Below are 24,608 nucleotides of genomic sequence, written 5' to 3' on the forward strand. Positions count from 1 at the left end.
AACGCACTGTAAGGGGCTCTTAAAACATTAGAAACAAATAACTAGGCATCAAAAACAATTTTTAAAAATAATTTTATTAAGGGCTCATACAACTCATCACAATCCATACATACATCAATTGTGTAAAGCACATTTGTACATTCATTGCCCTCATCATTCTCAAAACATTTGTTCTCCACTTAAGCCCCTGACATCAGGTCCTCATTTTTTCCCCTCCCTCCCCGCTCACCCCTCTAATAGCTTTTCAAAACTAAGATTTTCAATGGTTATATGTAGCATAATCAACATTCAGTTGATCATTTCCCTACTATTAAAATTTCAGAATTTTTGTAGTCTAAGAATGCTGTATACAGCAATATGTTCATAACATGAATCTTATTTTGCACTTCAGTTTATTATTCTTTCCATGAGATATATAAAACATGCAGAAAAGAATAAAGTGGGACAGTCATCACACACTCAGCTGCTAATGGAAAGCAACCCACACTGGTTTTAACACATCCTAATGATTGTTACACTTGTGAAACAGACCAGTGATTTCAGCAAGCAAGGCACATTACTCTTGCCTAGAATGAAAAGACTTAAAAATCTTTAAAAGGAAGAATCTCACCTTAGATCCCTTATTTTCCTCAAAGAGTTCGGATCCCCCACCTCCCCTACTGTGCAAGAGAACATGGAGAGGTCAAATAAGACAAGCTTTGGATGGAGGAACACTACAGAGGTTTCCATCATATGGAAAACAGTAATTTACTGAAAGTTTTCATACAGAAGGGTAAGACTACTGACTCTCCCTCCTCCAGAATGGCAAGGCTAGCCCATTGCAGCTCACAAATGCTTAGGATATTCATCTTTATGCATTACCTTGCATTTTTTATTATTTCCTATTTTCCTAGATTCATGTTTCATATATTCCATTTATCAGATATTTAAGCTGTTTCTTAGCATTTGGAGTCAAGCCACATCAGCAAATGAAGGTCCCCAAAACTTTGCTTCATCTACATCATATGGTTGACTCTGCTTTGAGGAGGTAGCTCTTCCCCTGTCATATTTTGAGAGGTTGTCATATCTGAGAGGCTCATCTTTTGGCACTATGTGTGATAATGTTCTGCTGCTTTTCATAAAGTTTCAGTGGCTAATCCTCCAGAGCGGACAGCCTATTTATTCATAATCTATTCTTAGACTGGATGCTTTGCTAGAACTTATTCACCTTGGGTGAACCTACTGGTATTTGAAATATTGGTGACATAACTCCCAGCATCACAACACACAACCTACCACAGTATGACAAACTGACATCTAGTGCTGTTACTTCTTGAGTTTCAAAAAACCAGCTACCACAACTTTTGAGCTGATCTCTCAAAGTTGATTATATTTTCAGGAATATATGATGGAGAAGCTCAACATTAGTTGTGTAACAGACCACCAATTGCTCATATGCCAGTTCAGGATGAAGTTGAATAAAATAAAAACAAGTCCATAAAGCCAAAATGTGATATCGAGTATATCCTGAGTTTTGAGAACATCTCAAGAACAGACTTGACACATTGAACATAATTATAGAAAATCTGATGAGCTGTGGAAAGACATCAAAAACACTGTAAATGAAGAATGCAAAAGGTCATTTAATAAAAAGAGTAAAGTAGATTTTAGAAGAGACACTGACACTTGCTCTTGAGTATAGAATAGCTAACGCAAGTAGAAGAAATGATTAAGTAAAAGTACTGAATAGAACATTTCACAGGGCAGCTTGAGAAGGCAAAGCAAAATATAACGAAATGCACGACATGGAGTTAGAAAGCCAAAAAAAGGAAGAAAACAGTCAGTATATCTTAAGCTGAAAGAAACTCAGGCTTTCAGTTGTAATATTGAAGTATTCCATGGGAAAAATAAGGAAGATGGAAAGAATTCAGACTCACTGTACCAAAACAAACACACAGACATCCAACTACTTCAAGAGGTACCATATGACCAAGAACCAGTGGCAACAAGTCCAAGTACTGTACTGATGGCACTAGAGAAAAACAAGACCCCAGACCTTGTCGGAATGCCAATGAAAATGTTTCCACAAACTGATGAAGCACTCAAAGGACTCACTCACCTATGCCAACCTGGAAAAGACCCATATTGGTCTCCATTCCAAAGAAAGGTAAACCAATAGAATGTGGAAATTATCAAATAATATCACTAATATCACATGCATGTAAAATTTTGCTCAAGGTAATTGAACAAAGATTGCTACAATCTATGGACAGGGAACTGCCAGAAATTCAAGCTGGGTTCAAAAGAAGGCATGGTACAAGGGATACCATTGTTAATGTCAGATGGATCTTGGCTGAAAGAATACCAGAAAGATGTTTACTTGTGTTTTATTATGCAGGCATTTGACTATGTAGATATTAAAAAAAAAAACTATGGGTAGCATTTAGAATAATGTGATTTCCATAACACTCCCTGATACTTATGTGGAAGCCATTCATAGACCAAGATGCAGTTCTTCATATAGAACAAGACTACTGTATGGTTACAATCAGGAAAGATGTGCGTTAGGGTTGTATCCCTTTACCATACTTATTCAAGCTGTATGCTAAGCAAATATTCCTAGAAGCTGTATGAGAAACAAAGCCAGGAAGAGAGTGTATTCGGACAAATTCTCAACATTCATATGAAAAGGAGTCTGGGAGGCCTGGGCTCCCATGGAGGGAACCTTCATGTTGGTGGGTTGGAGATACATCCCACTCACTTTCTCTTAAGTAAAAGTTATTCCCCTCATTGTCCCCCCATAATAATGCCAAATTTAAGGTGCTGTTTGCAAACACATGATTGCTTACTATATGCTTGATGGTCAACTACTTGAAGGCTATCTTTGTGAAGGTTGTCTGTCATCAAAAGCAATCAGACCCTTTGGTCTGTCCTACCCTAAGTAGGGCCCCTCTCTTCTGATAAGGATCATAGATTGTTCTGGAGAAGAGTTCAAAGACATCTAAGGTCAAGCCAACTCTGATGACCAAGGTTAGGCTGCCACCTTGAGTCTAGAGCCAGCTCATCTTGTTATATATGTATCTTCCTATCACATGTATGCTTCTAGTGCCTCCCTTTCCTATTGCATGTTTACCCCTAGCTCATTCTCCTCATGTTATGTGTATGCTTTAGTTCAACCCCTTCCTGTGAAATATGTGCTTAGAGAGATTATATAAACTCATGAGAATACATTATCCTTGTTCTCTCTGCTTGGACCTGGTTCCTGAAGCAATCACAGAGGTGAACCCTTGCAAGCTCTGTCTGATGTCTCTTTAATTGACCCCACAATTACATAACTTCCCCTTGGACCCAGTTCAGTTCTGGGGAGGCTAGTCCCCCACACAGCTGGAGTATATGAACAGGAAAATAGCATCCAGATTGGAGGAAGGCTTATTAATTACCTATGATATATAGATGACCCAACTTTGCTTGTTAAAAGCAAGGAGGATTTGAAGCACTTGTTGAAGAATGTCTAGGACTGAAACCTTCAGTATGCATTACAACTCAATATTAATAAATGCAAATCCCCATATCTAAACCAATAACAACAACAACAAGGGTAATCTTGACATATTTTATTGAAGGACATAGGATGATCACAGAAGCTTATAAGAAAAAAAAATTGAAAACTGCATTGCTGAAAAAAAAAAAAGGTCAGATATGGACCAAGGAATTGTTTCCTTCATGTCAAAACATCTGCTTATTTTTTGAGGATAGCAGGGTTGTCTTAAGAGAATTTCACTGGGCTACCTTATCCCATCTACCCTAAAGCCCTGTCTATGCCCCTTCAGACTTCTTTTTGTTCTCCAAACTCAAAGACCATTGAAAAAGAACAGGATCTGAGGTCTTTGAGGATGTAAAAACTGACCTTTTGTCTGGTGTAAATGGAAAATCGACAATGTTCTCTTTGGGCTTTTAGCATTTAATAATACTTCAAAGCTATGCATATGATTTTCAGGGGCTTCTTCCTCCAAAGTGGGAGGCAGAGTCTAGTCTGGAAGCTCTACTGATATGTATTTACTTTGGGTGACCCTACTGGCATTTGAAATATCAGTGACATAGCTTCCAGCACCACAGCAACACACGAGCCACTACAGTATGAAAAACTTACAGACAACTGACAAGAATGTTGCTTTAGGTGTCTCAATTTTAGAGAAACAAACGAACCTGTTTTAAAGAGTCTAGACAAAAATACCAAGTGCATTAATTTAGATAAACTTTTTTTACGTGTGAAATATAATTTAACAACTTCTTTTTTAATCGTTTGATTATCGGCTCATATAACTCTTATCACAATCCATATATACATCAATTGTGTAAAGCACATTTGTACATTCATTGCCCTCATCATTCTCAAAACATTTCCTCTCCACTTAAGCCCCTGGCATTAGGTCATTTTCCCCTTCCTTCCGCTCCCCCCTCCCTCATGAGTCCTTGATAATTTATAAATTATTATTTTTCATATCTTGCCCTGTCCAATGTCTCCCTTCACCCACTTTTCTGTTGTCCATCCCCCAGGGAGGAGGTCACATACAGTTCCTTGTAATCGGTTCCCTCTTTCCAACCCACTCTCCCTCTACCTTCCCAGTATTGCCACTCACACTACTGGTCCTGAAGGGATCATCCGCCCTGGATTCCCTGTGTTTCCAGTTCCTATCTGCACCAGTGTACAGCCTCTGGTCTAGCCAGACTTGCAAGGTAGAATTCGGATCATGATAGTGGGGGAGGGGAGGAAGCATTTATAAACCTGAGGAAAGTTGTATTTTTCATCATCGCTACATCGAACCCTGACTGGCTCATCTCCTCCCCGAAACTCTTCTGCAAGGAGATCTCCAGTGGCTTACAAATGGGATTTGGGTTTCCACTATGCACCCCACCCATCCCCATCATTCACTATGGTAAGATTTTTGTTCTGATGATGCCTTATACCTGACCCCTTCAACACCTTGTGATCGCATAGGCTGGTGTGCTTCTTCCATGTGGGCTTTGTTGCTTCTGAGCTAGATGGCCGCTTGTTTACCTTCAAGCTTTTAAGACCCCAGACCCCCAGACGCTATACTTTTTGATAGCCGGGTACCATCAGTTTTCTTCGCCACATTTGCTTATGCACCCATTTGTCTTCAGTGATCCCTTTGACACTTCGTGATCACACAGGCTGATATGTTGTTCCATGTGGGCTTTGTTGCTTCTGAGCTAGATGGCCGCTTGTTTACCTTCAAGCTTTTAAGACCCCAGATGCTATATCTTTTGATAGCCAGACACCATCAGCTTTCTTCACATTTGCTTATTTACCCACTTTGTTTTCAGCTCACCCGCTTTGTCCAAGCAGGATTTCATCTTGCTTGGATCTACAATCAATGCACATGAAAGCAGAAGCGAAGAAATCAAATGATGTGCTGCAGTGGGTAAATCTGCTGTACAATATCTTTAAAGTGTTAAAGAACAAATCCTCACTTTGAAGACAAAGGTGCACTTGCTCCCACACCATGGTATTTTAAATTTCCTCATGCAGGTACAAGTTGGACACTGAATAAGGAACACTGAAGAAGAAATTAGCGAATGATGGTGCTGGCAAAGAAGATTGACAGTTCCATGGAAGGACAAAAGAACGAACAAATGTGTCTTGGAAGAAGTGCTGCCAGAATGCTCCTTAGAAGCTAGGATGGTGAACCTTTGTCTCAAGTACTTTTGATAGTCTATCAGAAGAGAGACCAGACTCTGAAAAGAACATCGTGCTGGTAAAGTAGAGGGACAGATAGACAGACATGCTGGGTGCAACACTGAGCTCAAACTTAACAACAATCGTGAGGATGGGGCAGGACTAAGAAGTGCTTTGTTCTGTTGTACATGGGGTTGCTATAAGTCACAACCAAACTGACGGTACCCAAGAATAACAACACCCTCTATCTAGCCTGTGACTTTCTCTTCCCAGCCTTGCTCCCTACCCTGAGTTACCATCAAAGTCTCTTTCTTTTGGTGGGGGAAACCCTTTCTTGACTCTTCATAACAGTGGGCTCGTATAGCTTCTTTTGTGTGTTGCTAATTCATGTTATGAGGTGCTGTACAAATTCAATATTCTTTAGTGCTATGTAGTATTCCATTGTGCATACGTATCAAAGTTTATTTATCAATTCGTCCATGATTGGGCATTTAGTTTTTCCCCTCCCTTTGTTATTGTGAACAGTACTGCGATGAACATATGTGTGCACGCATCTATTAGTGCTACAGCTCTTATTTAGAACTTATGCCAACTAGAGCAATTGCTGGGTCATAAGATATTTCTATTGTCAATGTTTTGAGGAAGTGCTACACTGGTTTCCATAGTGCTTTTACCACTGTACAGCCTACCAGCAGTGTCGGGGTCCAATCTCTGTACCCTCTCCAGCATTTGTTGTTGTTTCCAGTTTTGTTTGTTTCTTTTGCTACCAGTGACAGTGCATCTCATTGTTGTTTTCCCTTGCATCTCTCAAATGGCTAATGTTTTCGAGCATTTCTTCATCATACTATTGTCTTACTAAGTAGAAAATGTGTATTCATCCAGAAAACCTGACCTTTTTCTACCTTCAAGCATTGATTAGTGCTGTTCCCATTGCTTAAAATGTATTCTTTTTCACAATCCAGCTCAAATCTCCCATCTCTAATCCTCCTGTCTGTATTACCACATTGTGCCCTATATTTAAATTAGAGTAGTTATTTTATACTGCCATTTGTAGTTAATGCTACTGCTGTAGTAATTTGTACTTTTGAGTATTCAATAAAAATTCACTTAATGGAACAAAAAGAGTTTAATTTATCTTAGCAGGAATAACAAACAAACTCATTGTTAGTTTTTATCCCTTGTTTTTTCCCCCTCTCAGTGTTTGTGAGGGTGTGCAAAACTAGGCAGTGTTTCCTTCTGTTATAAATAAGATTACGATAAGTAGAAACCAACTCAACAGAACTTAACAACATTTTTTTATCCAGTGCATTCTATATTCTGAAGTTAAACTAAGAGATTTAGGTAGTGTAATGAGTGTATCAATTTACCTGGACACCCTTAAAAAGTCTATTAACATATTAGTACAGATAATAAAAGAGATTATATCCTGACAGTATCCTTAGAGAGATTGGAGCGGATATTGAATGATGACGACACTGATATTGCATGAAAATGATAACTCAAAGTATAGGAAGTATCGAAAACTGAACTCAAGGCTCATAGGAGGTATATAATAAAAGTACAGTTCTTCCCAGCAGAACACTGAGCATCGCAGAACTCAATGGGTTGGCAAAGAGAAGCAGAAGCTGGGTCCCAGACAGGAATCAGGTTGTCTAAGAACTGGTTAGGTCAAAAGTCTCCCCCCACCAGGCCCGTGCCCACAGATATTGTGTAATTTACAATTGTAGCATTTATCCCTAAATTAACAACAGATATATTCTTCTAAAAAATTTTAAAGAGAAGCTTGGGAAGGGTCTATAATATGTGTGCTATCAAAAAGAGAAAAGTAGGGCAACATTTGAGATGAACAATATCTATGTATATCTATATCTCTATATAGAACTAACAAATGGAAAAGGATGGCACTGTTCTATTAGAAAATAAAAAACACAAAAAGTACCAGTAACCCTCTTTAATTTGACATTCTCAGTCTCCAACACTGCTGTACCCACCCAAACAACTAAAGGCCAACTGTCAGGGGTCTCTTCATTATGTGAAATGCTCCACCTATACAACTCAGGGTTTTAAAATTGTTCCTTTTGTTGGACCCTTGCTGAGAACCTGCATTTCTACCCTGGATATGATGATTCAATATTTACATTTTAATAAGATCTGAGGTGGAAATACAATTTTTCAGCAGGTGTTGAATTGAAATGAACCAGTTCAAAGCTCTGATAAACTGCAAAGGAAACCCATGCCAACAACTGATATGTATTAATCAATTTAGTCTTCTTAAGCCCAAACCAAACTCATTGTCATCAAGTTGACGTCAATCATAGCGACCCTATAGGACATAGAGAACTGCACCTTAGGGTTTCAGTACTATATATAAATTTGTATAGGAGTATATAGGCTCATCTTTCTCTCCAGGAATGGCTGTGGCTTTGAACTGCCAACTCTGTGGTTAGTAGCCCACGATTTAACTATTATGCCACCAGGGCACATTTATATACAAATATAAATTGCCAACAAAGTTTCATCAGACATTTGAGATATATTAGTAACAGAAAAGAAAAAGGCTGATTTAAGGAAAGAGGCAATTTAGGGAATAGAAGAGAATTTTTTAAAATCCCACCAGTATCCCTAAAGAGAAAGGAATGGGTAAAATGAGAGGAAGTATTATATATGAGGTGGCCTCAAAAAGTTTGTGAAAAGATAGAATTAAAAGATAATGGAATTTTTCCATGAAATTTTTGAAACACACACACACACACACACACACACACACACACACACGAAGTATACCCAGAATGCTTCTTAGAAGATGGCAAGAATTCATCTCAAGTACTTCTGACATGCTATCAGGAGAGACCAGTCCCTGGGAAAAGGATACCATGTTTGGGAAAGCGGAGGGTCATTGAAAAAGAGCAAGACAGTCAGACATGGGTTAACCCCGTGGTGGCAACAAGAGCTTCAAGCATCATGACGACTAAGAGGCCCCCACAGGCCCCATGAGCGGGGTCAACTCCACGGCACCTGATGACAACAAATATCTTTTGAAAAGCCTCTGCGATAAAAGAAAGTTTGGAGTATAAAGTGATCACTGAAAAAAATTTAATAGAAGAGCTAAATAATAAACTAAATGTAGAGCAAAAAAGAATTCTAGGTCCACAAATATGATGTGGAGGAAAGAGGAAAGTGTAGGTAAAAAGAGAAGAGTCTGAAACCCGATTAATGTGGGGGTTGAAAAAAAGAATAACAGAAGAGGGAAAACAGAGGAAAAGGAATATTCAATTAAGTTACAGACTCAGCCTGGATAGGCCTTTGTATGGACTAAATAGTGTCCCTCAAATGGAGAAACCCAAGTGTTTGGCTGCTAATTCAAAGTCTGGCAGTTCAAATCTACTCAGCAACTCTGAGGAAGAATAAACTTAGTGATCTGCATCGATGAAGATTAAGGGCAGTTCTACTCTGTCAAATAGCATTGGTATGAATATTTTAATCACCTCATATGCACGCAAAGCTTGACAATGAATAAAGATGATTGGAATTAAGATGTTGGTGAAGAATATTGATTATAACATGGATTGCCAGAAAAATGAACCAATCTATCATGGAAGAAGTACAAACGGAATACTCTTTGTAAGGGAGGATGGTGAAGCTCTGTCTCATATAGGTGGGCCATGTTATCAGGAGGGCCTAGTCCCTTAACAAGGAACTCATGCATTGTAAAGCAGAGGGTAGGCACACAAAGAGGAAGAACCTTGTCGAGATAGATTGGCATAGTCTGGAACAAAGGGCTCAAACTTAGCAGCACTGTGAAGATGGCAGTATCAGGCAGTGTTTCCTTCTTTTGTATGTAGGGTAGCTTTGCGTTTGGACCTATTCAAGGGAATCTAACAATGAAAATGAATCAGAATCAAGTTGAGGGTACACAACCACCACAATAAAAGAACTGTGGGTATAATCCCCTTTGGAAATAGGCCCTTGTTTTTAAGTTAATTAGGCGATATTACTGTAGGGCACCACACCTCAGTTACAAAAAGAACCGATTAGACACAGAAGGAGCGCCTGTGAAGAAAGGCAGACTTCCTGTGAGGAGTACTAAGAAACTGAGGCGCATGGAAAAAAGCCAAGAATTTGCCCTAGTGCTGCCAGAAAGAGAACTTTTCCTCAGAGCCAATAGCCCAAGTAGGAACTTCTAGTCTCCCGAACTGAGAGAAAACGCACCTGCTTTTTAAAGACAACAGATGATGGTATTTTTGTTATAGCAGGTTAAGAATCTAAGACTAGCTTCTAAAACTAAGTTCAGTAAAAAGAAAATGAAAAAAACAAAACAAGGACAGTGACTGTGGCAATTGTGTTAAAAACACATACAAACAGGGTAGTGACTCAAAGCATGATATGCTTGTTTGTGGTGATCACCTGAATCCACTCAGTAAGTGGATGTGGGGAGATGCAGCATGGGAGAGATGGGCTGAATTTGAACATGCTCCAAGGACTCTCACTGACCTCATCTATGGAGATTCAGGACGAGAGAGAGATCTGGCTGGCTGGTTTGAAGTGCAGGTGGTGTGTGGACTCTGGAGCTTACAGATGATGTCCACTGACTGACACCACAGAGGCCCAGAGATGAGCTGGCTAGAACCTGATCCAATGAAGAAAAAGATGTTTGATACTATGAGCTGGTACATATTGCTGAAATTTAATGGCTTGTCCTCAACTGAACCTTCCTTTGGTACTTTGCTGCTGAAAGCTCCAACCGGAACAAAAGAATCTTTAGATCAAGAAACACTTGCCTCTACAGAGTACTGGTTTGATAGGGATGGGAAATTTATATATTGACTATTTACAATGAGGGAGAGAGGAAAGCATGAAGTGACTGGCTTACCTGATTCTGTGGTGGTACTTAGTCTCAAAAGGAGGGGAATGAGGGAAGGGTATTATTAGGAAGGAGAACTAGAGAAAGTGACTAGGAAGGACCTCCCAATGGATGGTTTCTCTTTTCCTAGTGAGTCTGAGGAAGAGAGGGTTGGGGAGGATGCAGATCCATTCTCTGAGTCAGCTATGAGTAATGATCATTAACTGGATTCATTGTGAAAGCTGTAATTGGAGAAGCTATGACCGTGTAAAAGTGGACTAAGAGGGAGGCACTGCTGGACTGGAGAGCAGTGGCGGAATCTAAAGTCCCTTAAAAGTTCTGCCATTGCTGATGTGAGGCTCATTATTTTATCAGAGGTCAGAAACCGTGAACCTGACCCAATCAGATGGACACCTTCAGCAGACCTAAGTGGCTGGTAGCTGAATAGCTTCAGCCTTAAAACTCAGCCCTCCCAAGAACTAATTGTTTTAGATTACTGTTTTGGATGAAAGGGGAAGCTAATCCTCTATGTATGAGTGGGCCAATGAGAGAAGAGTCAGGGAGCGGTTTGCAGTCCAGTGGATCATTTAATAAGGGCCTTCTAGCTATATAGAGCCCCAGTGTTGGACTAGTCACCACAAACTGGGAGCTCACATGGACCAGTCGCTCCTGAGGAGAATGGTGAGGCTATCTGCTCCCATAGAGATTGACAGCCTCTGAAATCCTGCATATGGTTGCTATTAGTTAGAGTCAACTAGAAGGCTTGGGGTTTTTTATTTGTTTTCTAATGATAGTCTTTATTGGTTCCTACCAAATTACTGGATGGGGCTATTCAAATGAGGTGTTTATGATTCACCAAGAGGATTAGATAGCTTGCTAATAACTTAGATAAGGTACATGGCAACCTTGTGGGTGTGGGGCCACGCAAGTAAGGTTACTGACACTCCAAAGAGGGGATTGGTCAGCTTTGTCATCCCAGTAGGCTTAAAATAAGCATCCCACAGGTAGAAAGTGTGCCCTCATGACCATCACGAGAGAAAAGCCGAGTAGGTATCCGTTGGATCCAGGAATTCTCTGCACTGAGTGCCTCCTAGAGAGAGACGGAGAGAGAGCTGTAACAGGTGAGGCAGTGAGAGATGGAAAGAAGCAGTGACAGGAAAATGGTGACAGCAGCAGCAAAAGCAGGAGAATGGCAGGAGATGGCATGGTGGGTTTCCTGGCCCAAGGAGCAAAAAAGCTAATCACCTTTGGTAAGGTGACTCTAGGTACTTATTGGCAGAGCTAAATAGCTTTGTAACATTTGCCTGAGCAAGGTAGAACCAGAGACCATGGGATCAAGGGAACCCAAGGTCCAGAGAGAGAGTGCCTGCTGGCATGGCTGAAGAGAAGCTGTCCTTACTGAAGAACTGTAACCTGAGCCATTTCTGATCCTGAATTTTAACTTGTTACATCCCTAATAAACTCCATAATTTTAAGTATGTCTGTGAGTTCTGTGTAACCATTGTAACAGATTTATTGAGCCCAGCAAAGAAGTAGTGAGTGCCTTGGGTAGGTGGGTGGGTAAGGGGGATTGCTGGTATCAGAATTAGTAAACAGTTGGAGAGAGGAGGCATGTCTGACTTCCAGTTTACAGGAATCAGCCTTGGGTGGCTAAAGCTAATGATGATTTTCCTTCTCTCTTGTGAAGTTAGCAAAGGCCAGATGACGTTGCCACCATGTCATCTTTACACTTTGCTAGAAGAAACAAATGAGCGGAGTTGTACAATTACTCCAGCTCACTCCCTAGAGCACTTCTAATCCATAATGCAGGCAAGGAGAACAGGAAAAAAAAAACACCCAGAGTCCAGCAGGGCCATAAATTGAGGACAGAGTTCAGAGTTTGGGAAGACTGAGGGAACCAAAATTTAGGGGCAATAATTCACAGAGGAAAGAGCTTCACAAGGAAAGAGCTTCAGAAATTTGCAGAAGGTTCCTGCAAATCTTTAGTTATGGAATCGAGTGTCCATGCTGGTGAATAAACTAAGAGAGGGGCTCTGGGGGTGTTCAATAACTTCAGGAAGTAGTATATGCAATAATCCTGAAAATTCACAACAGGCTTACTGGTCTATATACCCACAAGTCAGATTAGAGATACCTTCTAATACACAGGGAGGTAGGCAGACTCCTCAATGGGGAGAAGTTAGTCCTAAGTTAAAGTGGGCTCTCAAGTCCCTGGATGGTTTAAATAGTTAATTTGCTTGACTGCTAATCAAAAGATTGGAGGTCCTAGCCCATACAGAGACACGTTGGATGAAAGGCCCAACAATCTACTTTGAAAAACCAGTCATTGAAAATCCAATGATTAGAGTTGTGCTCTGAAACAAATGGGCAATCCATGAATTGTATGAACTTGATGTAAAGTGGTGGGTTGGAAAAAGAGGCTCTGAACCAACCCTAACTAAGCTTCGAAACAGGAATACAACAGAATCTTGCCCACAATAGTACAGTATTCACAATGGCCAGCAATCAATCAAAAATTACGATGCATGCAAAGTATGTGAAATATATATCCCCTAATATGGAGAAAACTCAACTAACGAACAGATTCACAAATCATGCAGATGATTTAGCAGACAAGGACACTAAATAACTTTACATAGTCTATTTTGCTTATTTAAAAAAATATATACATATATATACTTGAGTGATATGATCTTAAAAATAAGCCAAAAGAAATTCTTCCTGTAGGAGTTAAATAAAAATTTGAAGTGATATGAACATATTTTGTTCTAAGTTGACTAGCAATTATTTTCTTAGTTGTTCAAAATAATTATGCAGTTTATAATATGTCAAATTAAAATAAGGTCTTTCTTTAGTAAAGAGCTAACACTTATCTGACAGTGCCACCAGGGCTCTATACAATACCACCACAGAGAAAATAATATGGAAATAATAAGATTTCATTATTTTTAATCAAATGAAACCATTTAGAAAGTTAGTATATGAATAAAGAAATTGCCACTATCCTCGGTTTATATTAAGAATGAATTCTACTTTTAAAAAGGTTTTATATGAAACCAAATTATTACACCCTTCAATGCCCAACTATATACCAGTATTTAAGATTATTTCATTTTCTTCCCCCTGTGGGAAACATTTATCGTTATCCATGAGATGCTATAAATATATTCCTTCCCTTCCCCATTCATCTGTTTCTGTGCTTATCACTGTATTATTTTGTGGTCTTTGTTTTGGCAGATGTACGTGCAAAATCTGATTCTAACAGTTTGACCCTTCTCACTTTTTATGTTCTCTAGGGCATAATAAAATCCAAGATACAATCCCTCAGCAGTTAATGAAGCTTAACCTCACACCCTCTTAATTACCAATGCATTACACCAACTATGGGCATCATACTCCTCTCCAAGCTATTTTACAATTCAGCAGAAGGACTACTGAGCTATTATGTAGCAACATAATCCATGCAGCATGAGAAATCCTTCTTAAATAAAATCTTTTGATCCTTGCAGGTTTTGGTAACTGTATAATTAATACTACTTAAGCATTATCCATGTCTCAGTAAGTATATTGTATCAGTAAGTATATTATTTTGTTGATTTGTGAAATTTGTTATGGGAATATTTATTTTTTGAAAGTTGGAAAGAGAAATAAATCTCTATATATTATTAATTGATAATCAAAATTGGAACACAAAAGTAGTCTCATCATCTATCCTAAATACCCACGTGTTAAAAATATATTCCCTATATAATATTCATTTGAAATCATTACAAGCATAGGGAGGAGTGACTTTAGTCATTAAAAACATTTAGAAAAATTAATGTCAGGGGGAATAGAGCTTTTGGGATTTTAAAAAGTTTTAAAACTCATGTTTTTAATCCAAGTAATTAGAAAATTAATTTAATTTAATCCATATGTCAAACTATATCTAGTACAAATTCCGCAAATATCTGTGCGTAATTTAAGTTTTCCCCCCTCAGCAAATTACTGACATTATAAGAAGAAATAGTATAAAACATTTTTCCATTGTTTTACAAATATAATCCTAATAAAAGTCACCGAGTTAAATCAAGCTGTCAGATATATGCTGGGGTAAGAATAGTGTCCTCAATAGTTTCCAATTGATCACTATTATACCAATGTTTCCCTTTGACATGTAAACCAGAAATATGCTGCAAAGACCAGATAATCTCTTTCACCTCTATTTTCTGACAAAGATACAGAAAAGAATAAAGATAGTATGAATTGAAAATGGAAGTTTGCATTAAGATGCAGTCAGAAATGGATATAAGTATTACTCTAAGTAAATAAAGAAATAAAAATAATTATCTCCATTTAAACACAATCATAATGTAATAATTTATAAATATTCTCTTCTCAACCATTGCATTTTCAGGAATACTAACCACAGAAGGATCTGAAGCAATTTAGACATATAATTAAGACCTGCGTATTATCCCAATCTATTAATTCCTTAAATAGCACTGCTATGGACAGCATTGGCATAGATGATTTTAAAGGGAAACACACTTGAGAATCTGGGAATTATAATATTACTAGTGTCCATAAGTATTTTCTTGATATATGAAAACATCAAAACCTTCAAAGTGTTCAGAATAAATCTTTATGTAACAGCTATTAATAATATTGATTTTCCTAAGTATACTAAACTGAGATCCTTATTTTATGTATTTTATATACCAAAACGTTATAGTTGTATTGTATGTTACTGCAAAGTTTTTCTTTACTACAGACAAGTGGTTTAAATAGCAAGCATCTTTGAAATAGCAGAGCCCATGCTTCTCTTAAAGAGAAATAATGATGCATTGTGGGTAACTATTAATATTTCTACCCATAAAAACTGGAATTTTCCAGGTGAAGGGGAAAGAGTTGTTGGGTAGGGGGCATTGGGTTTATGTCAATGGTGGTAGAATAATTTGGAAAAGGATATCAATAGAGGCTATATAGCATGAATCAATGATATTGATTATACAAGCATTAGTCATGGAATTGGAGACTGTTCTGTTGTGCATAATTTTTTCACAAATAGAAAAAAAAATACACGAATAACAATGACTACAAGGAAGAAGAAAATGTTCTAGAATTGAATATGATGACAGTTGTACAACTCTTCTTGATATGATTGAATTACTGAATTGCATGACAGGTGGATAAAGTGCTAATAAAGTGCTGTTAAAAATGGAAATTTCCCTTTGCTAGGTTTCTTTAGGAAGCAAAGTTTATATATTAAATGCTGTCAGTGTATGTTACACATCAATAAAATGACTATTCGGAGGGATAATATAAGGTAGTACCTTGCAAATTATTCTACAGTCAAGCTGAAGAGAGAGCTACTAGTGTCGGGACAGAAGCAGGCACTGCTGTGCCTTTATGGAGCTCAGATCAGTTGATCTTATTGGTTTCCAGTTTCTGTCTTCAGGGGAATACTACTGGCCTTATTTTCACAATTTGCCAGACTTTTAGACATCCATAACAAGTTAAACTGTAGGAAGTGCATTTTACAAAATGATTGTCTTCCAAAGGGTTCTGATATTTTAATAGCCCATAATTTCAAAGGATAAATGTAGTAAACTGAGGTTACATTCTGCAACTTCCTGTCAGTTTCTCATGCACAAGACGTAAACATTTTGTGAACAATTTCTAGACATGTGAAGAATCACTTCAATACTAGCTGAGGTGACAGTCCTGCCTCCTTTAAGGCTTCCACACTGCAAAGCAAACATCACTTTTGCATGTAATAAATCTTCATTGTCTGTCTACCTAGTCTATACATTGCCTTTTTGGTTTCAAGATATTTTGCACTTTTTCATCGATTTTTTTATTTGGAAAGGAGATGAAAATATATTTCATTTTTTAATGGCTCTGGTTTTCATAATGTGAAGGCATTTATTCCTCTTACAAGGATTGACTACATGAAGATGAAAAATGAAATAAATTTTGAGTCTTCCAAATTCTGATTAGGCATAGCTCCTTTTCAGAGAAGGATAAAGTGCTACACCACAGTTACAAGAACTTGCCATTTTAAAAACAACAACTATGTAAAGATTCATAAACATGTTTTGTGTGGGTTCAAATGAAATTTTTGAAAGGAAACTTGAGACTTGGGATAATACCACCTCACATCAATGGTGCTTTCAGATTTATAAAGCAACATTTCAGAGGTCATTTTTCACTTTGAAATAAGGTAGCCAGATGGTGCCCGGCTATCAAAAGATATAGTGTCTGGGGTCTTAAAAGCTTGAAGGTAAACAAGCAGCCATCTAGCTCAGAAGCAACACAGCCAACATGGAAGAACATATCAGCCTGTGTGATCACGAGGTGTCGAAGGGATCACTGAAGACAAATGGGTGCATAAGCAAATGTGGTAACGAAAGCTGATGGTGCCCGGCTATCAAAAAAAGTATAGCGTCTGGGGGTATGGGGTCTTAAAGGCTTGAAGGCAATCAAGTGGCCATCAAGCTCAGAAGCAACAAAGCCCACATGGAAGAAGCACACCAGCCTATGCAATCACGAGGTGTTGAAGGGGTCAGGTATAAGGCATCATCAGAACAAAAAATCTTACCATAGTGAAAGAAGGGGGGGAGTGCGGAGTGGAGACCCAAAGCCCATTAGTAGGCTACTGGAGATCCCCTTGCAGAGGGGTCTCGGGGAGGAGACGAGCCAGTCAGGGTGTGATGTAGCAATGATGAAAAATACAACTTTCCTCTAGTTCCTAAATGTTTCCTCCCCACTCCCACTATCATGATAAGAATTCTACCTTGCAAGTCTGGCTAGACCAGAGGATGTACACTGGTGCAGATAGGAACTGGAAATCCAGGGCGGATGATCCCTTCAGGACCAGTGGTGTGAGTGGTGATACAGGGAGGGTAGAGGGAGAGTGGGTTGGAAAGAGGGAACTGATTACAAGGAACTATATGTGACCTCCTCTCTGGGGGATGGACAACAGAAAAGTCGGTGAAGGGAGACATTGGACAGGGCAAGATGTGACAAAATAATAATTTATAAATTATCAAGGGCTCATGAGGGAGGGGGGAGTGGGGAGGGAGGGGAAAAATGAGGACCTAATGCCGGGGGCTTAAGTGGAGAGGAAATGTTTTGAGAATGATGAGGGCAATGAATGTACAAATGCGCTTTACACAATTGATGTATGTATGGATTGTGATAGGAGTTATATGAGCCCCTAATAAAATGACTAGAAAAAAAAGAAATAAAGTAGCCAGAATCAGTGTTATACCCTTCTTAATAAGAGAGATTCAGTGGCTTGTGCAAGATCCTACAGCTGTTTAAGTAGCAACACAGAAATGAAAATCTAAACTGTGTCTTATTTCCAGATCCTAGGTCAACTTCACTGTCTCAAGAACAAATATCCTATCTCACAGAATAGGATTTAGGCAACACTAATGTGGGCAGAATTTTTATCTTTTAGTTAATTGAAGAACAAACACCAATGCCAAATCTCTGCTTATTTCAATGTTATAGCAGAAACTGCTTTCCCTATGTAGTGACAGAGAGCTGGAGAGGGGTGAGTTTATTCCTCTCTACGCTTAAAAATATATATAATCTTAGCCTTCATTCCCTTACTGGAAAAAAAAGGCACATACTCTCTGTAAATCTGGCTCGAAATGTAGGTCACTGGAAGCAGTACTGAGCCTTTGCATGTTTTTTGATTTTGTTTTTTTCCCCCTCCCCTCTCTTAGCCTTTTTAGTTTGCCAAAGAAGCTCAAACTGTGGCTGCCATGGGAGAACTCAGAATTTTAAATAAGCTCTCGCAAGCAGTCAAGGAGGAAAAAAGAGTGAAACCCTGGGGTCAAACAGCAAATTTCCGGCTCAACTAGCACTTCAGAGCAGTAAGCACTGAGACTTGTATAGATAGCCCAATAATTTTCTCAGTAAATAAAATATTGACAATAAAATGAAGGGAACATATTCTGATTATAGCTCTATCTTCAAATGACCCCTCTAATATCTGTACTTAGAGTTAGGCACATGATATACAGTAATAAAAAATAATTTTAATAGGAAATACTAAAACACAATTTTATAATTTAGAAAATGCAATACTAAGTAGAAAGATTTATAAAGTATTGCACATGTACAAAATGTGAGAAGTCGAGTGTTACGAGGACCATAAATTAATTTTTAAGTGACCTATAACAATATATTTGTGTTAGGGCCAGCAAAGAGTATTCCCTTAACTCTATTGTGAAAGCTGTTTCCATTCTTGGCAGCACTTGGAAAATAAAGATTGAATCTTAGATATTTATTCTATGTACTCAGATGGGTGAGCCTGGATTAAAATGCACTCATAGTTGACCACTGATGACTCACTGGGCTCAGATTTTGAGTTTGATTTATAATCAGTGAAGAACACACATGGCAGAAAACATAAAGTTAACAATTTTCATACTATTTTGATGGAAGGAAACAGAACCTTTTAAATAAAATTCAATCGTTACATTGCTTAGTTTCATTTTATATAATGTATTTTAATTTAATTCTAAACTAATTAATATTTCTGAAATCTATTAAAACCAAAGAACCAAAAAGAGCAAAAGATAAACATTACCATGAGTCAGATCTTAACTGATGAACTCATTATTTAGTGAAAAGCTTGATATTTTAGGATGCAAAATAAAGTTTTCATATTAGTAAGAAAGTATAATTTTTACTCTTGGATTTTAGGGCCTTTTACAAAGAATTCTAAAGCTGTTGGTCAAAATGTTCATAAATGGTTTATTATGTCATTTCATTAATAAGTCTCCTGTTGGTATATTCATTCATTAAACATAGTATGGCTTCTTATAATGAATTGTCAATTATTCAATAACTTAAAGATTATTAGAAAGTTACTATTTATCTTTTATCATGAAGGATTTTCTCTGAAATACATATGTGAAATTGCACTTTACACAATTTTAAACTTGAACTATTTAATGCTATAGTTCTTATTTAAAAACATTATATCCTATAAGACTTTATGAAAGGTCATACCTGCTAATATTTGTGTTCTCATCCTTAGCACATATGAAAACAATAAAACTTTTAAGCTCTTTAGAGTTTTCTAGCCTATTTTAACTGTAATTAATGTGAGACAATGCACTACTAAACAATAATGAGACAAATTAAGAATTCACCATTGACCCTGGATGAATGCATATTACTTCCTGCATGCATGAATATTACTATTATCTAACTAGCTAGTATGTGATCACTAACAAATATTCAAATTAAGTTTGACAATGGACTTCCATGTTACTAAATAGCATTTAAATTTACTTTAGAAAATAATTTTACTTTCTCTAATCCGGTATATATTAATATATAACATTAAGATTATTAGGAGTGTATAACAGAGAAAAAGCATAGCATTTTCAAGTTCTAAAGAAGTGTTTGTATATATGTATTTTTGTACATGTAATTTTTATTTCATGAAAAAATAATCAGTCAATCTACTGGTAAATATTAAAATATTTTAGCACAAAATATAGTTCTTATTATGTTAGAAAACATTCCATAGAAAGTTTCATGAAGAATACTTATCACCACATTTGAAATGATCAAGAAAATTCTTTTAGATGAAAAAGTTAACTGAAAAATACTTACCATATGTGTATTTAAATGCTTAACAACATCATGTATATTGTTCTATAGGATTTTCTAAGGGGTGTAATTTTTCAGTGTTACATTTTAATACTGACTTCCTGAAGGAGCTTTGACTACAATAGGCATGAATATGTTTTCAAAGGATGATGGATAAATTGCTGGGTGGTTATATAATATATCTTAGGCAGTTGATGGGGCTTTTTATCCTTTACTTGTCTTTTAGTTATACACAGTTTTAAGATAATTATGGTCTATAAGATTGTCTTTTCCCTTTTCTTGCACCAGAAATATTTGCCTTGGTTATAGGTTCCAGAAATCCCCAATCATACATCATAAAATTAAAATGAAACAGTTCACAGCATTTTATTCCTGCATTGTGTCTCTAAATACTGCTAATACTTTGGCTTTCTGGTCATTCACTGGATTCCAATTTGTCAATTATATTTTAGTTAGAACAAATAGACAAATTGCTAAATAAAAATCTTGATGAGAAACAATGTGATTTTGTGTGTTCTACTAGGAAAAGGTAAAAATATATACTAGTGGACATTTCTATAACAAAATTTGATTTTGTTTTACTTATATACAGTTTACATCTATCATAATAAAAAATGAATGGAATTGAGATAGAATCTCATATTAAATATGAATTTTTGCTATAAAATAATAATGAGGTTAACATTAGATATTTAAAACAAAATACATAATATTAAGACAAAACTGTATGGGGGACTGAAATAGAAAATATGCAATCATGAATGAAAAGGATTGAAATGAAACTTCAGCTGTTAAAGTAAGCTTGTGTATGTATATACTACTATAAGGGATATTGTCACCAATTTGCTATGTTAGACTCAATTGGATAAACGTAAAAGAATGACATAAAAGTTTTTCATTAGAGAAGTAATAATTATAATAACATCCATTACAACTAAATAATTTCATAAAGAACATGTTTAGATAGGAACTATTAGACTCTCTTCACCCGAAGCAGAGTCAAGAAAATCAAGGACTCATAGAAATAAACAGTCCAAACAACTAAGAGACCACGCGGGCCTCGGCTTCCCTGGTCCCAAGAAGAATTAGATAGTGTCGACTATCATAATTGATCGCTCTGCAGTAGACCCTACGAGACGGTCCTGGGTCGAGTGGGAAGGAAAATGTAGAACCTTGTCAAGTTCAAATCATAAAGAAACAAGCTTACTGGCTTAATACAGACAGGGGAGACCCTTAAAGCCTGGTGGCCTAGAAGGCTACTAGTTGGGCTGTTAACTGCCAGGTTAATAGTTAGAAACCACTAGTTTCTCTTGAGGAGAAAGGGGAGACCTCCGACTTTCATAAAGAGCTCCCATCTGAGAAACCACCAGGGCAGTTCTGCTTTGTCCTGTCGTGTGGCCATGAGTCACAATGGCCTCAATGGCTGTGAACTGAGTTGATGTGGTGGGACCCTCAGGAAAACGCCAATCAGAGCTCAGCTGTCAGCCAAATAAGACAGGGGGAAATCACAATAAAAAATTTTAAAATAAATTTAAAAATTTCAGTAGTGTGCAAGTAGAGACATTATTTTACAAAATTATTTTAGGAATGCGAAAGAAAAAAAATGTGAAGACCACTGTCCTTCAGAATCTGGAAAACCAACCAAGATATAGGATATATGATGATGGTCGCTCAGTGAGAGTTAGGGAAACAAATATGAAGTACCTTATGATGATTTTAAGTGTAATCTTTAAAATTTTCAGTAATATTAATTTAGTACTATTTCACTATTTCCTTACTTTAACCATATACATGTAACATTCATTTAGTCACCATTCAAATCTTATAGGCATTATGAATATAAAAAGTGATTTGCTGCTGTACTGGTTCCCACTCATGGTGATTAATATATGTGAAGTACTGATAATCTTATTATCAGACATTCTAGGGGTTTTTTCTTTATTTTTTTTTGTTATCTTAACTATGCAAAATATCTACTGTATATAACAATTTATACTTATGAATCTTTTCTTCTTAGCTATCTCTTAGATTTAAAGACGTAAAAAAGTCAAATAATGTAGTTTTAGAATCAGTCTACATTTGTTTGGGCTAAGTAGAAATGTGAAATATTCAAAAATCTTATCAAATAATCTGCTAATTTTATTGATACCATTTTTGTTTTTCATTGTTATTTGTTTTAACTCATATGGTATCTAGTGATCTCCTATACATATATCAAATGGTTTTAAGGTAAAAATTAAAATGTTAATTGGTTTATAAGAAATTCTTAAAATAATAGTTAAATCATACTTAAGAGTTATATATATGTGCATATGTAAATATATTTATATGTGATGATGGGGAAATAGATCTATGTGCATATATTTATAGGTTTAGTGTTAAAGAAGCAGATGGACATTGGGTACTAAAATACTTCCTCAATGCAAGAACACTTTGTTCTATTAAATTGGCACTCCATGGCGCAAACCTTCTGACAAAGGATCGCTGAAAACAAAGCCAGTGCATAAGCAAACGTGATGAAGAAAGCTAATGGTGCCCAGATATCAAAAGACATAGCGTCTGGGGTCTTAAAGGCTTGAAGGTAAACGAATGGCCATCTAGCTCATAAGCAACAAAACCCACATGGAAGAAGCACACCAGCCTGTGTGACCATGAGGTGTTGAAGGGATCAGGTAGCAGGCATCAAAGAACAAAAAATCATATCACTATAAATGAACGGGAGTGATGAATGGGGACCTAAAGCCCATTTTTAGGCAACTGGACATCCCCTTACAGAAGGGTTGCGGGGAGGAGACGAGCCAGTCAGAGTGCAGGGTATCAACAGTGAAACATACAACTTTCCTCTAGTTCTTAAATGCTTCTTCTCCCACACTATCATGATCCCAATTCTACCTTGAAAATCCAGCTAGACCACAGAATGTACACTGGTACAGATATGAACAGGAAACACAGGGAATCCAGGACAGATGACCCTTCTGGACCAGTGGTAAGAGTGGCGATACCGGAGGGTGGAGGGGAGGTGGGGTAGGAAGGGGGAACCGATTATAAGGATCTACATATAACCTCTTATGAAGGGAGACATCAGACAGTGTAAGATATGACAAAATAATAATAATTTATAAATTATCAAGGGTTTTTGACAGAGGGGGATGTGGGGAGAGAGGGGAAAAACAACGAGGAGTTGATACCAAGGGCTTACGTAGAAAGCAAGTATTTTGAAAATGATGATGGCAACAAATGTACAAGTGTACTTGACATACAATGTATGTATGGATTGTGATAAGAGTTGCATGAGCCCCGAATTAAAAAAAAAAGAGAGTTGTAAAGAAAGGCTTCAAATTGGGAAAAATAAATTGGGCTAAAAGCGATAAAAATAGGATTAATAAATCATATCAAAATGAGAATATGTAGTAATTAGAAGTAAAGAATTAAATACTTCTTATCTTTCTTCAGTAAGTAATATAAAATGGATTTTATTTGCTATCACATAATTTTTGCAAAGACATGACCCAATTATGCTGTTTGCTGTCAGTCTCTAATAGATTATTACAGCTTTCCCCAGTGATATAAAATTTTAATTAACAATAATATTAATTTAAAATTGAAATTATAGGCTTAAATAAATTTTCTCCTTTTAAGAGGAAAAAAGTTCAGTTAATGCATTTAAAAATCATTTGTATATATACAAACATGTTTCATAAATTTTTTTCATGAAACATTCACTCTTAGATAATGTAACAGACATTGAATTAGGAATTCTCTACCTGTAAAATGTCAGCAGGGTCTTCTTTAGCAGATGCGACCAACAAAGTATGCCCACTGATGATTCCCTCTGCCAGGAAATACTTGAAGAGTAAAGGTGAATAAATATCATATTTATCCTCTTCTGTAAAAACATAAAACAAAAAAAGTCATAATCCTATCATATACCAAACTCACAAGTTTCTACAGCTTTTCTCCGTAAAACAAGAACAGGAGTTGGGCAGTATTTGTCTCCATGATGTGTAGGAACATGGGCTGCGAGACTTGACGACACAGTCAATGGCAAGCAGGCACTTTGAACAAAGTCTGATTCCACCAATCATTCTCTTCTACTTCTGTAATCCACAAAGTTCAGAGGGTAACATAGGACTATAATGTCAAAAAAGTCACAGATATTTTGCTTGTGTATTACGATACATGCCATTCCCTCACTGTACCTCTCACACGTCCATTAATACCTACGGACTTGCACCTCCTTTCCTTCATGTCACAATACATTTCAGTAAATTTGCCCTTATTTCTTTCATATCACAATAATTAAGCACTTCAGTGACTAACATGAAATGTGAAGGTCCTAGGAAATGGCAAAAATCAGGCTGCAACCATAGCAAAGTGTCCTCTGATAGTGACAACGACATGCAAGATTTGTAAGTTTGTGGGGTTTTTTTTGCTTGAGTGTTCCTAACCCTCTTAACTCTGGCACCAGTA

General features: G+C 37.1%; 1 protein-coding gene across 3 annotated transcripts in view; it reads right to left on the bottom strand.

Annotated features, from left to right (window-relative positions):
- Nucleotides 1–24,608, bottom strand: part of ELP4 (elongator acetyltransferase complex subunit 4) — a 255,782-nt gene that overhangs the window by 211,885 nt on the left and 19,289 nt on the right. For all 3 annotated transcript variants that reach the window (XM_004708262.2, XM_045291038.1, XM_045291037.1), the window contains exon 3: nt 23,903–24,024. In XM_004708262.2, coding sequence (XP_004708319.1) covers nt 23,903–24,024 — 122 coding nt within the window. The remainder of the gene's footprint in view (nt 1–23,902; nt 24,025–24,608) is intronic.

Source organism: Echinops telfairi, unplaced genomic scaffold (assembly GCF_000313985.2).
Source record: "Echinops telfairi isolate 266 unplaced genomic scaffold, ASM31398v2 ScPeMD7_60;HRSCAF=208, whole genome shotgun sequence".
In the NCBI taxonomy this organism is placed as follows: Eukaryota; Metazoa; Chordata; class Mammalia; order Afrosoricida; family Tenrecidae; genus Echinops; species Echinops telfairi.